General features: G+C 45.8%; 1 protein-coding gene across 14 annotated transcripts in view; it reads left to right on the top strand.

The window, feature by feature from the left end:
* ASPH (aspartate beta-hydroxylase) overlaps positions 1 to 15701 on the top strand; it is a 221653-nt gene that overhangs the window by 91591 nt on the left and 114361 nt on the right. For all 14 annotated transcript variants that reach the window (XM_077270552.1, XM_077270548.1, XM_077270549.1 and 11 more), the window contains 2 exons: positions 2245 to 2286; positions 14311 to 14355. In XM_077270552.1, the coding sequence (XP_077126667.1) occupies positions 2245 to 2286; positions 14311 to 14355 (87 nt within the window). The remainder of the gene's footprint in view (positions 1 to 2244; positions 2287 to 14310; positions 14356 to 15701) is intronic.

Raw genomic sequence — 15701 nt, 5'->3', positions numbered from 1 at the left:
CAGTGCCGATCCCTGATCACGTCCTGCTCCTGGAGGAGCGATAGATGTTGCAGGGAATTGAGTGCAGCTCCAGCTTCCTGTGATGTCCTATTTGACACTCCTCTCAATCGAAGCAAAGTGAAATAAAAAAAAAATGTATTGTTTAATAAAGCTAATTATAAAAGTGGTTCAGGTATAAATATAGATATTTAGAAAGGACATTTTCGGTACCAGACCAACCCACTAAAACTAGTGGCACTAAGATTAAGGCTATGTTCACACTTTGCGGTTTTTGCTGCGGATCCGCAGCGGATTTGCAGCTGCGGATCCGCAGCCGTTTTCCATGCAGGGTACAGTACAATGTTACCCTATGGAAAACAAAAACCGCTGTGCCCACTTTGCGTTTTTCCGCTTGAAAATCAGCGCGGATTTTCTGCGGAAAAAAAGAAGTAGCATGTCTATTCTTTCTGCGGATTCCGCAGCGGTTTTCCACCTGCACCAATAGGAAAGTGCAGTTGGAAACCCGCAGTGGAATCCGCAGTAGAAACCGCAAAAAAAACCGCAGGGAAAACCACCGCGGTTTTGCACTGCGGTTTTTCCAAATCCGCAGCTGAAAAATCCGCAGCAAAAAAAGGATAGTGTGAACATAGCCTAAGACTTTACCATATGCCTTCTTTCATGTTCAGACCCCCTGATTTGCAATTTGCAACTTGCTCCTGTTTTCAGACTTGTGTTATGTGGACATGTCCCTCCCAGTGACCCATACAGGATGCAGTTACTGATTTTTCCTCTTACAGCCCATGAGGTAGCCCTTCTTACTGATTCTGAAGAGTATAATTTCTGCCTCCCCATGCAGATTCTGCCATAGGATCTTTCTCTTTTCCTGCACATACACAGACTATGATTCCCCCCCGCCAGGTCGCACTGCTGTGTGCATTTCTCCCCATTTACACTATTTTTCCACCTTTCCACTCTGATCTTCTTTCCTATTGCTGCTGTCTTTAACTCTAAAGGACTTCATACTCATTTAGATTAATTTTAATAAAAACGCAAAATCTTAAAAAGGAGCAATTGTTTTAGACGACCAATCACTTTTCAGCCAAAAAGTTTGGAAAAAAGAGATCTTTCATTCAAAAAAAATATCTTTCAGCCATTAACGATTTGTCATTGAAAGTATATTCTTAGAAATATTGCTCGTTTGTCGCCTGGTGTCACTAAACATGCATGTCCAGGGTGAAGTAGTATTACTGGCATTATGGACTGAAATATGTATATCTCTGTTGGCCTTGAGCTATTTCATGAAATGATTGTTCAACCAGCAACAGTTATTAACCTGATCCTTAGGAGTCCCTCTTTAAAAGGGTTGCCTGGCCTTGGGGTCCAAGTCTGCACTCCTACATGCATTTGCATATTTCCCATAAGGGATGGGGGCAGTGTTCTGGATCACTGCGTTGAGAAACACGTGATGGGGTCTCCGCGGTGTTGGATGTTTTGGTCTCCCCGAGGCCAATCATCTGTGCCTTTACAGCCTTTTACTAGGCACTGCTAATAGCCAGATTCCTACTCCACACTGATGAGGAGCAAACACCCCGAAACAGCTGTCTGTGGATGGATACCATGCTTGGCATAGGTGGTTTTCCTGTATTGGATGTTTTCCTTTATTGGATGCTGCCCTTCCCGTGGTTGTTCCTTCCCGGTGAAAGACCTGGCTATTCACTGCTTGCGTTGAGAAACACGTGATGGTGTCTCCGCATCTATCCTCCATGCATTTGCATATTTCCCATAAGGGATGGGGGCAGTGTTCTGGATCACTGCGTTGAGAAACACGTGATGGTGTCTCCGCGGTGTTGGATGTTTTGGTCTCCCCGAGGCCAATCATTGTGTCTTTGCACTCACTATATGTCTGCACGCACTCCCCGTATTTTGTGGTTGTGTAGCAGCTGGTCACATGCTGACTAGACGTGCTCTGCCTCGCTCAATACAAGTGCACTGAGCAAGGACGGAAGTCTAGTGGGAATGTGGCCTGTAGTATGCCAGTTGCATTATTGTGGTCATGTGACCGCCCACTCCCGGCACCAGAGAATGCTTGTACCCCAAAGCCGGACATCCTTTTTAAGAGGAGGGAGGGGAGAGCAGAGAGAGATCGGGCACAGCCAGGAACATGCAATATAATCACTTTCTGCACCTAGATTTCAGTGTACAAACAAAGTATTTTTAAATTGTCCTCATCTTTACAGTTTCTCATAAAAATATTTTATTTTGCAGAAAATCCAGTTGTGGACGATAGGCCAAGTGAAAAGGCAGAAGGTTTGTATAGCCATTTGCGTCTTAAGTGTTATTACCCATTTTAATAATGTTTTGTGTCCGTGTGGCCATACGATTGTTGTAATGAGTTGCAGCACAACACCGTTGTAAACACATCTGCAAAGGATACTCTACTCCAGACGTGCGCATGGCATCTTCTGTATAGGCTGGAAACGGGTCCCAAGGCTCCGCAGTTCAAGACTGGTTAAAGGGAGTGTAGAGTGGTGTAGAGACACAGACACTGATTCCACTCATGTCACTTAGGCTTCTTTCACACTTGCGTCAGTACGGGTCCGTTGCTAAGCGTTGGCGCGACATACCGACGCACGTTGTGAAAATTTGGCACAACGTGTAGTTTTTCAACGCATCCGCTGCCCATTGTAAAGTCACGGGGAGGAGGGGGCAGAGTTCCGGCCGCGCATGCGCGGTAGGAAATGGCGGACCTGACGTACGAAAAAACATTCCCTTGAATGTTTTTCGTGCCAACGGTCTGCCACAACACAACGCATCCAGTGCACGACAGACGCGACGTATGGCCATACGTCGCGATTCGTCGGTAATACAAGTTTATGGGCAAAAAACGCATCCTGCGGGCAGATTTGCAGGATCCGTTTTTTCCCCAAAATGACGCATTGCGACGGACGTCACACGACGCAAGTGTGAAAGAAACCTTATACTGCTGTTTGCAGTTGTTTTGATAATCTGCTGATAAAGCAGTGAGTTTATCACTAGAGGATTAGTAAACCTGCTGTCATGTAGTCCTACATATTCATGACGTCTGTATAACCCCGCCCGTCACTGACAGCTTTCTGCCTATGCACAGTGTACACAGTAAGCTGCCAATGAGTGGTGAGGGTGGGGTTGTTCAGAGAACTGCTGGTTTTGCAGCAGATAAGTGACTATCAAAACTGCAGAAAGCAGCCCAGAAAGTGATACATCACTGGAATTAGGGTATCTGACCCTAGATCATGCTGCTCTTAGATGGGGTAGCAAGAACTTAGTACCATATTCCGTTTAACCCCTTCATGACCGGAGGTATTTTTGGTTTTGCGTTTTCGTTTTTTGCTCCTTATCTTCCCAGTGTCATAACTTTTTTTTATTTTTCCGTCAAAATGGCCGCATAAGGGCTTGTTTTTTACGGGACAAGTAGTACTTTTGAACGACACCATTGGTTTTAACATATCATGTACTGGAAAGCGGAGAAAAAAAATTCCATGTGTGGTGAAATTGCCAAAAAAAGGGCAATTCCATACTTGTTTTTTGTTTTGCTTTTCACTTTGTTCACTAAATGCTAAAACTGAGCTGCCATTATGATTCTCCAGGTCATTACGAGTTCACAGACATCAAACATGTCTAGGTTCTTTTTTTATTTAAAATTCCAAAGGTTGTTTAAAAAAAAAACTGTGCCATTTTCCGATACCTGTCACTTTTTGTGTTTACGGGTTGGGTAAGGGCTTATTTTTTGTGTGCCTAACAGATGTTTTTATTGATACCATTTTGGTCCAGAAACGATATTTTGATCGCCCATTATTGCATTTTAATGCAATGTTGCGGCGACAAAAAAAAACTTAATTCTGCGGTTTTTACTTTTTTTTTGTCGTTATGCCGTTTAGCGATTGGGTTAATTCTTTTTTTATATTGATAGATTGGGCGATTCTGAACATGGCGATACCAAATATGTGTATGTTCGATATTTTTAAAATTTTTATTTCGAATGGGTCAAAAGGGGGATGTTTCGAACTTTTATATTTTTTATTTTTTATATATATTTTAAAACTTTTTTTTTTTTTTAAACTTTTGCTATGCTTCAATAATCTCCATGGGAGATTAGAAGCTGCCATAACACTATCGCCTCTGCTACATACAGGCGATGATCAGATTGGCTGTATGTAGCAGAATTACTCATTTGCTATGAGGGCCGACCAACAGGCGGGGATTATATCAATCCGGCAGTGACAACTATAGAGGTCTCCTGGAGAACTCTGGTTGTCATGCCAACCCATCGGTGACCTGCGGTCATGTTTGCCGATGGGTGGGATTTTCGGTGCATTTGCTGGAAGCACATGTTAAATGCCTCCCGTGGCTGTTAGCGGCACGTGTCCGCTGTTCAAAACAGCTGACGTGTTCCAGAAAAGATTTGGGCTCACAGCCAGAGCCCACATCAAAGGGAGGGTGTCCGACATCGGCGTATTATTATGCCCGATGTCGGAAAGGGGTTTAAGTGTTATTCCCTTCTTGGTAAATGGATATTGCCGGTTACTGCTTGTAAATACAAGCAATTTTACACTTTAACTGCTTCTAAAATTGTTGTTCTTGAAATATATAACACTTCTACAATTCGTTACTTTGGAGATCGATCGCTACCAGTAGACAACAGAACATGCACAGTGCTTGCAAGATCTGTTCCATTAAACTTGTAAGCACTAGTTTGAAGCTGGCCTGGATCGTGGGATTGTGCTGTTTACTAATCCCAGCCAGCTTCAATGCAGTAGTTACAAGCTAGACAGCAGTAGTGGTCGGTCTCCTAGGCAACGAGCTGTACAGAAAAGAAAAGTGTTAATGGCTCAAGAATGGCCGCACTTTATAATAAGCAGTAAATTGAAAAAGTGTTAGTGCCCGTAAGAACAATCTGACAATATCCATTATGAAAAATGGGCATAACCCTTTAACCCCTTCATGAACTTTGACTTACCCATATGCCATGGTCGAGAAGAGGTTGCTGACCTTCCATGTATGGGTCCGTCATGGTGATAGTGTGGGGCACAGGAGCTGTACACCTTCAATTGCTGCCAGAAACTCAGCTTAAGTCATAGCCGGGCCCTGTATGTCATGACACGGTGTTTCCTGCACTGCCCCGTGCTATTTAATCCCCTAAATGCCTCGATCAATAGAAATAACAGCATGTAAGAGGAAGGGGGCTCCCTTTCCCGTATGATCAGCACCCCCCACAACATCATCGTGGACTGCCAATCGTTTACATGACAAGTCAAAGTCACATAATGACCGGGTCAGCCAGCTGCAACATGCTTGTTAGACCATACCAGGAACATGGTCTGAAAGACGTTCTACCAGTGTCTCACTGCAGCCATAATGCATCGCAGCGCAGTATAACAGCGATCAGAATAATAAAACTCCACCTGCCATTAGTGAATGGATCCTTTGGGGTCTCATCTGAATCACGCGTTTCCGATATTTAGATGGAAACTCTGATGTAAGTGCTCAGCGTAGAGTGCAGGATAAATGCTAACTGATCTAAAGTATTCTCTACTTCAAATTGGCACTAATAAAAGCTTCAACTAAACCCACAAGAAACAAGTCCTCGCTCTAATTTGTCGTCTGCTAACAGGAATATAGGGGGTGTCTACATTACTGGTAGCACAAAGGAAAAGCGACATGGCTCCCATCAAAAGAAATCTAACAAAAACTGTGCTCGCAAATCCAAATGCCCTCTCCCTACTGAGCACCACAATGTGCCTAAACTGCAGTTCGCATCCACATGTTTGACATTCATGTTGTGGGGAGAACCCACTTAACTTAGGGGTGCATGGCTCCATAAGCGCAAGCTAGGCACAGTGTATTGGATATTGCAATGGCATATTTGCAATTTTCACTCTGCAACTTCCACTGCGTGTTTGTTTCTGGAAAACGCCCATAGTGTAAAAATGGTGACTACAGCCATAGATGAATTCCCAGAGGGGTTTACACTCCAATAAGGAGTCACTTGAGGGGCACATCAGAGGCTCTGGAAATGGTCTACAAACTATTCTAGAAAAATATGTACCATCTTGAGCCCTGCTGTGTGGCCACACAGTACTGTACAGCCTTATATAGGAAACTAGATGGTGGCCCGATTCTAACGCATCAGGTATTCTAGAATATGCATGTCGATGTAGTATATTGCCCAGCCACGTAGTATATTGCCCAGCCACGTAGTATATTGCCCAGCAACGTAGTATATTGCACAGCGACGGAGTATACAGCACAGAGCCACGTAGTATACAGACTTAAAGGGGTTGTCCACTACTTTCAGTTAACCCCCCAATGTATCCCCCCCTGGGCTCCTAATGAATTGTGTAAATACCTTCTGTTGCCGTTTTCACCTGTGAGCGGCGCTATGGCAGCGGCTGAGTCCGGGTCACGTGACCCCCAGGCTGCAGCCACCGCTAATTTCCGCCGACGTCACGTCAATTTCCAGACTCTGGAAATTGACGTGACGTCAGCAGCAGGCGTGTCCCAGCCGCACAGGCAGCAGTCACTCAAGAGTGACTGGGCTGTGGGCGTGTCTGTGTGCTGCCTGCGGGGCTGTGCTGGGATCTGCTGGCCGGCCGTGCTCATGTGCCGAGATGTGCTGCCGGTTCATCGGCGGCGGCGGCCGGTGCATCGGCGGCGGGGGTCTGCGCGGTGAAGGTCTGTGCCGAAGGTGCTGGAGTGTGCGGGGGTCTGCGGGGCTGTGCGGCGGTGGCGGCGTCTCTGTGTGCAGGCATCGTCCGATGGGACTACAAGTCCCATCGGGCTCTGCCTGCTACAGTGACAGTGAGTGACAAATTAGCCAATGATGGGACAGTAGTAGTCCCATCATCCAGCTAATGTGTTGAATGTTTAAAAAAACAAAACACACATATACAATACATACATAGAACACACATACAGGACATGCAACATGAGACATGCAACATGCTACGACATGTGACAACATGCAGCATGCGACGACATGTACCATGCGACGACATGCAGCATTCTACATGTGACGACTTGCGCCATGCAGCATGTGACGACATGCAGCATCTGACATGCACCATGCAGCATGCGGCGACCTGCGACGACATGCACCATGCGATGACATGCAACATGTGACATCATGCGACATGTGACGACATGCGGCGACATTCGACGACATGCAGCATGTGACGGCATGCACCATGCGACATGCAGCATGCGACATGCACCATGTGACAACATGTGACATGCACCATGTGACATGCACCATGCGACATGTGACAACATGCGACGACATGCAGCATGCACCATGCGATGACATGCACCATGCACTGACATGCGGCATGCACCATGCGACATGTGACGGCATGCGACATGCGGTGACATTCGACGACATGCAGCATGTGACATGCAGCATGCGACGACATGCACCATGTGACATGCAGCATGCGACATGCACCATGCGACATGCACCATGCGACGACATGCAACATGCGATGACATGCAGCATGTGACATCATGTGACATGCCACATAAGTACATACATGCAGTACAAACATACAGTACATATAACATAGAGTACATACTCACCATCACTTGTCACTTTGTTCCCCGAAGCCAGTGTCACCTATAAAAAATATTAAAATAATAAACAAACAATATACTCCCTGATTCGCAGAAATCCAATAAAAACGAGTGTCCCACGACGATCTCCCGTGGAGAGCAGGAGCATCAGCTGATGCGACTGCGCTCCAGAACTACAATGATGGAAGGTATCCTTCCACAGTGTATTCCTCACAATGTATTCCTACGCCCCTGTGAGAAAATAGTCCCTGGTCTCACTTTTAATACCAGAGAAAAAAAGACTAGGCCAATAACGGTATGCACACCCATAGAATATACAAAAAATCTCAAAAATGTTTATTATACCTCAAAAAAGACAAATACAATAAAACCATTTAAAAAGGCCTGAATACAGAACCATGAACCACCACCCCTAAGCACATATGCCATGGAATGACAGACACAACAATAAAGTGCAAGAAAAATACACAATGTCTCCTATCTATACAGATAATGGCTCAATATAGCATGCATGAACATATGAAAATGTAAAGGACTGAACAGAGATATATATTGACTTATAATAATACACTGGCGGATAGTCAAGTGATGAAATTACTGCAGTTCAGTGTATTAAGTATGGAAATATAAAGTGTTAAATGAGCATGCTGTTTGCCCAGGATGATAAAGATATCAGTATTGGCATGTTAGTCTGGGCTTCGGTTGTAAGCAAAAAACCTCAATCAGGTGTGCACTGGCAACCCCATATTATCTAGAGTGCAAAGTAATGCAAATGCAGCCTAATGAATACATAATAGTAAGTAAGCTGAAACAGAGGAAAAAAGTGTCCAGCAAGGACAATACCAACGCTGAGCATTGAACCCAGATGCCTGAGAAAGACAGGAGACGGGCTAAGGGGTGAGGCAGAAGCCCCACGCGTATCGCTGCAGGCGCAGCTTCGTCAGCTTCCCCTGACGAAGCTGCGCCTGCAGCGATACGCGTGGGGGGGGGGGGGCAATATCCATGGCCCCTCTCTAGGCTATGAATATCAGCCCGCAGCTGTCTGCATAGCCTATCTGGCTATGAAATATAGGGGGACCCCATGTAATTTTTTTTGGGGGGTTCCCCTATTTTAATAGCCAGTAAATGCTACGCAGACAGCTGCGGGCTGATATTCATAGCAGGCTACAAATATTGGCCGTCGGCTTTCCCCCTCTGGCACAGAAAATTTCGCGGGAGCCCACGCCATTTTTTTTTTTTTTTTTTTTTAACTGAAACATTGTTCATTAACCCCTTTCTGCCAGCTGACGGAATAGTACGTCAGCTAGCAGTATCCCCACGCTTTGAGGTGGGCTTCGGTGGTGAGCCCACTTCAAAGCCGCAACATGTCAGCTGTTTTCAATACAACAAAAACAAAATGTACTTGATCGCTAAACGGCATAGCGAGAAAAAAAAATCAAAAGCCAAAATTGTTTGTTTGGTCGCTGCGACATTGCATTAAAATGCAAAAATGGGCGATCAAAAGTGGTATCATTAAAAATGTCAGCTTGGCACGCAAAAAATTAGCCCTCACACGACCCGATATCTCAGAACATATAGACGCTACGTGTATCGGAAAATGGCGCAATTTATTTCTTTTTAGCAAAGTTTTGAATTTTTTTTTTACCACTTAGATAAAAAATAACCTAGACGTGTTTGGTGTCTTGGTGTCTATGAACTCGTAATGACCTGGAGAATCATAATGGCAGGTCAGTTTTATGCTGTGTGCACACGTTGCAGATTTGGGTGCAGAATTGTCTGCACAAAATCTGCATCTCCTTGCAGAAAACGCAGCTGCGTTTTGGATGCATTTTTTTCATGTTTTTGCGCGGTTTTGATGCAGGTTTTTTGTGTGGTTTTGATGCTGTTCTTGGTGCGGTTTTTGGTGCGTTTTTTTGCGTGGTTTTGATTCAGGTTTTTGATGCTTTTTTATGCAGTTTTTGATGAAGATTTGATGCAGTATTTGGTGCGGTTTTGATGCAGTATTTGGTGCGGTTATGATGCAGTTTTTGGTGCAGTTTTTGCGTGCTTTTGATGCATTTTTAAATTTTTTTTGGTGAGGTTTTTGCGTGTTTTTTGTGCGTTTTTGTATGCGTTTTTGAAAGCTAAGTAAAGATGTATTATTGAACAAAAAAAAAAGATTTGTGATGTCATTTCTGTCCAACCTCCTCTTTTACATTTGTCCAACCCACACTCCATTACACACACAGATAGACATATAGATGATATATGAAATGGATAGACAGAGCTACATATAGATAGATCTATAGATGCATACATCTATCTATTCCTATATCTATCTATAGATATATGTGGATAGATATATCTATTGATAGATGTATGGATAGTGTAGGGTGCGCGTGTCCACTGTCCGGATTACATCCGAATTAGCTGCAGATTGGATGCTGCGTACTTGTAGTCCCATTGGATGATCCCCGCACACTCGAACAGTCCCGCACACACCCGAACAGTCCCGCACAGCGTCGCACACATCCAAACAGTCCCGCGCACATCCGAACAGTCCCGCGCACATCCGAACAGTCCCGCGCACATCCGAACAGTCCCGCGCACATCCGAACAGTCCCGCGCACATCCGCACAGTCCCGCGCACATCCGCACAGTCCCGCGCACATCCGCACAGTCCCGCGCACATCCGCACAGTCCCGCGCACATCCGCACAGTCCCGCGCACATCCGCACAGTCCCGCGCACATCCGCACAGTCCCGCGCACATCCGCACAGTCCCGCGCACATCCGCACAGTCCCGCGCACATCCGCACAGTCCCGCGCACATCCGCACAGTCCCGCGCACATCCGCACAGTCCCGCGCACATCCGCACAGTCCCGCGCACATCCGCACAGTCCCGCGCACATCCGCACAGTCCCGCGCACATCCGCACAGTCCCGCGCACATCCGCACAGTCCCGCGCACATCCGCACAGTCCCGCGCACATCCGCGCACATCCGCACAGTCCCGCGCACATCCGCACAGTCCCGCGCACATCCGCACAGTCCCGCGCACAGCCGCACAGTCCCGCGCACAGCCGCACAGTCCCGCGCACAGCCGCACAGTCCCGCGCACAGCCGCACAGTCCCGCGCACAGCCGCACAGTCCCGCGCACAGCCGCACAGTCCCGCGCACAGCCGCACAGCCCCGCGCACAGCCGCACAGCCCCGCGCACAGCCGCACAGCCCCGCGCACACTTGAACAGTCCCGCACAGCGCCGCGCACACACTTCCCTCCTCCCGAACTGCAGCGTTTATCGGACCCACATCTGCATCTAAACTGCAGATCTTTTTTACTCTTTTCTGCGGTTTTGCTGCGGATGTGCCCGACTCAATGAAAGTCTATGGGTGCAGAAATGCTGCAGTTCGGGACAAAAGAAGTGACATGCTGCAGAAAAAAAAAAGCTGCGTTTCGGTGCGGCCTTTTCCGCAGCATGTGCACAACAAGTCTGCGGCTTCCATAGACTTACATTGGTTGTACACTACACTGCGGATTTGATGCAATTCTGTGCAGCAAAAAACCCTGCGGATCTGCAATCAAATCTGCAACGTGTGCACACAGCCTTAGCATTTAGCAAACCTAGCAAAAAAGCGAAGCAAAATACAAGTGTGGGATTGCACTTTTTTTGCAATTTCATTGCATTTTGACTTTTTTTCACATTTTCTGTTACACGACATGGTAAAACCAATGGTGACGTTCAAAAGTAGAACTTGTCCCGCAAAAAATAAGCCCTCACATGGCCATATTGATGGAAAAATTATGGCCCTGGAAAGAAGGGGAGCGATAAACGAAAAAAGCTCCAGGGGTGAAGGGGTTTAGAAACATGGATATGGACATATCTATGGAAATAGACATAGATATATAGATATATCTGTATCTATCTATCTATCGATCCCATATCGATCTGTCATTCTATCCATCTGTCTATCTCATATCTATCTGTGTGTAATGGAGTGTGGGATGGACAAATGTAAAAGAGGAGGTTGGACAGAAATGACATCACAAATCTTTTTGAAGATAGAGGAGGGAGAGGAGGGAGGGTTTGGGTGTGTTTTGGAGTGGGTGTGCCAGGTGCAGAGTTACAGGCCAGTGCAATGCATCATGGAACTTGTAGTATTAGAGCACAATAACTCAGGAGAAAGGAAGTTGTCGATTAACCCCATGAGAGCTGGATCCAGTACTGAAGATGTGCTGCTACAGCATGATAAAAGGTAATATTGCTAAAATAAAGACAATGGATGTTTTCAGTGGCACATAATAGCAAGATTTATGAAAAAAAAAAAAAATCATTGTAGTGGACAACTTTTTTAAAATAAAAAATAAACATATACTCACCTTCCGAAGGCCCCTTGAAGTCCTGGCCCTGTGTGCGGTGCACGCGGCAGCTTCCGGTCCCAGGGTTGGTATGAGCGCAGGACCTGTGATGACATCGCGGTCACATGACCGTGACGTCATGGCAGGTCCTTTTTCGCATACCGTCCTTAGCACCGGAACCTGCCGCTTGCATGGAGCGGTCACCGGAGCGTCGCGAGGAGCGGGAAAGGCGGTGGAAGGTGAGTATATAATGATTTTTTATTTTTTTTTATTATTTTTAACATTAGATCTTTTAACTATTGATGTTGCATAGGCAGCATCAATAGTAAAAATTTGGTCACACAGGGTTATTAGCAGCGTTAATGGAGTGCGTTACCCGCGGCATAATGCGGTCCGTTGCCGCTGCCATTAACCCTGTGTGAGCGCTGACTGAAGGGGATTATGGAGCGGGCACTGACTGCGGGGAGGAAGGAGCTGCCATTTTGGCACCGGACTGTGCCCGTCGCTGATTGGTCGTGGCTGTTTTGCCACGACCAATCAGCGAGTTGGATTTCCGTGACAGAGGCCGCGACCAATAAATATCCGAGACAGACAGATAGACGGAAGTACCCCTTAGACAATTATATAGTAGATTGCCACGTTCAGGAGAAATTGTGTAACAAATTATGGGGCCTTTTTTCACCCATATCCCCCTTTATGAAAATAAAAAATCTGGGGCTAAAACAGTATTTTAGTGATTAAAAATGTTATTAGTTCTTCGCCACAGAATGGTAGTGCTCTGTGACACACCTGTGGTGTCAGCTTGCTCACTGCTAGAGATGAGTGAACATCGTCCGCTCTCTCTTTATTGGGCAAGCTATAGCTCTTACCGAAGAAGCTGCATTGGGAACCCGGATACCTGGAGCGCTCCCGATAATCAGCTGTTCAGCGCCACAGTTTCATGTGTCGCGGCTGTGTGACAGTCACAACACACAGGCTGTCCATGGATGTGCTGTGACCTTCACACAGCCGCGACACATGGAGCTGATAATCAGGAGCGCTCCAGGTATCCGGGTTCCCGATGCAGCTTCTTCGGTAAGAGTTATAGCTTGCTGAATAAGGAGGGATCCGACGATGTTCGCTCATCTCTACTCACTGCATCACTAAATTTATTCACTGAGGGGTGCAGTTTGTTAAAGGAGGTCACTTAACATGTCAGTCTCCGCAAGGAGAAATGATACTTCTTGGATCCCGGTCAGACGCCTCTCACACAGCCACATCAGATCTCACACTTTGCACTGACGAGGGGCAGCACCCCAAAACACAGTATATGCAAACTGAGATTCTGGTTTTGGCTTTTATCTTAAGTCATGTGACAAGGCTCTTTACAGGGTCGACGTTGACTGTTAGGATTGCTACTTCCAATAGGTGGCGCTAGAGTTCTAGTCCTCTTCCTCTCTCAAGAGACAATTTGCAATGTGTCACGAAAAGCTCATAATCACCAGGGTCTGTTAAGGCATTCCAGAATTATTACCTCATAAATTGACACCGGTCAGAATTGTAAAAGAAGGTGAAAACAGACTGGGTGTGAAGAGCTTAGCACTCTCTTGGTGAAATACAAAAAGATTTGTTAAAACCAGACAGTCTGTCACCGCTAGTATTTTTGCTTCTTATTGTTCCTAATGCTGGTGATCCTATCTGTTACATTTGTTCTGCCTATCCTACTTTTCTTTCTCCGCTGCATACTAAATACGCTGTTCAGTAGGGATGATCGTACCGTGGATCGTACTGGACATCCCAGTGTTCTGTGCCGAATTCTGAACAGTGACTTTACCCCAGATGTCCATTTTACTATTCAGGTTCGATGCCGAACTTTGCAGGGCAATTGTCCTGCTCTTACCCTCATTTAACTTCCTTTTGCAGCCCCCATAACCCTGACTATGACCATTTTACAGCACCAAAGTTCAGATTCCCAATGACTTCTATTAGGTTTGTTTTCAGGCTCAAGTTCTAACTTTGTACTACAGTTTGAACGAACTTGAATGAATCCGAACGTCCACGGATCCGCTCATCCCTACTGTTCAGTTCTCTCTACATCATGCATCTTCTGTCTCCCATTGTTTTACATAGGATCAGCTGGTTTATTAATTTGCCAGTTATTTAGAGTCACAGAGCAGTCCATCTTCCACTGTGAACGTGAGGCAGACAAAAACCCATCTTTATTACTCTTTATTGGGATTATCAGAAATTCAACGGAACATAAACTAGGACACGGCCTTTATTGGATTCAATACAGGAAGTTAATCTGACTTCTTAATTCGGAAAGTTGGCTGTGCTACAATTTTGCTTTATTCGTGTATTTGCTTAGGATTTTTTGGCAAAATTAAATATTTATAATATTTCTTCCAGAACAAGAGGTGGAGACCTCAGAGGGTCAACACGGAGAACATGCAGGTAAATTCATTTCTTTTGCTTGATCTTTTGGTACTATCTGGTAAAATTTCTAATATACGCAATAAAGCACCCTCATATTCCAGACTACGAGGGTGAAAATTGTCTATTGCCAAGTATCCTGCACCTGGTTTATTGTCCCACATTGATTGTAGATGTATCAGACATGTATTTAAAGTCTTAGGCCGGGGTCACAATTGCGAGTGCAATGCGAGAAACTTGCGCGAGTCTCTCGCATCAATACCCAGAGCGTTCAGCTGCATAGAAATACACTCCGGTCTGAGTGCCGTCGGCAGTGCCCGGGTATTGATGTGAGACACTCGGGCTAGCTTCTCGCATTGAACTTGCAAGTGTGACCCCGGCCTTACACAGATTGTCCTGCCTGAGTGATGAGATCTGTACAGTCACATTGCACATGTCCATATGGCATTCATTACTTGCATGTATATGGGGCTAAGCATCATTTTTACGATTTTGGTCTTTTGGCTTTTACAGGTTCTTTGTGTCACTGTGCATTCAACTTTGATGTAGTCTGTAGTCTGTGGTCATAGATCAGCTGGGAGGTGATGATAAAGAAACAGACAGGAGTGTGAGCGCATTCGGACATTTGTTCGACAGCCGCAACATGTGCAGGGATTAATCCCTACATGTGTTGCGGCTGTCGAACAGCCACGAGATAGGCAGCCGCTAGGACTCAAGCATATTTTTCGACACTGTTAGCACCCGAATATGGTCGGATAACACGTTATCCCAGCACGTTCGCTCATCACTGCACCATGAGCTCATGGATCAGGTTACTACTGCCTGCATTACATCCCGAGTGACGTCACCGTTCCGTACTCTTCATAGCTGAAATTTAGAATTAATTGTAAGAGTGACTTCGTGAGAGTAACAGGATCAGAGTGAAAGCCGTGCGTTTAGGCCTCAGAGATAACTGAAGGCAACGCTGATGTCATCCAAAGCTAAAATCCTAAATCAATGAAGGTATTTTATAGTCTGGAAACCAAAGCTAATCTGCTGCCGTTATGTTGCTGAGGGGATTAATCCGGCGTCTCTGGACGGCCTTGGATACACAAATGAATTTGTTGTTGCTGTGTTGCGTCCTGACACATAATGAGGCTGATGCTTGCCCAGAGGACGGCAAATGAATGTTTTATGTCCCCAAGGAGACTTAATTTGGCACTGCTTCCTGTCCCTGAGGTTCGTAATGTTGTTGCACTGAGGAAGAATTAGGAGTTACAGCTGACATAGAAATCAGACTCAGCATTGTGTGGAGGTATAAATCCAAGTGACTGATAGTAGCAGGTCTGTAACATTTGCCCTCCATATAACACTCTTTGCTAATCTTT

Source organism: Ranitomeya variabilis, chromosome 6 (assembly GCF_051348905.1).
Source record: "Ranitomeya variabilis isolate aRanVar5 chromosome 6, aRanVar5.hap1, whole genome shotgun sequence".
Lineage (NCBI taxonomy): Eukaryota > Metazoa > Chordata > Amphibia > Anura > Dendrobatidae > Ranitomeya > Ranitomeya variabilis.
The sequence above is the reverse complement of the archived record's forward strand: the minus strand, read 5'-3'. Positions and strand labels throughout refer to the sequence as shown.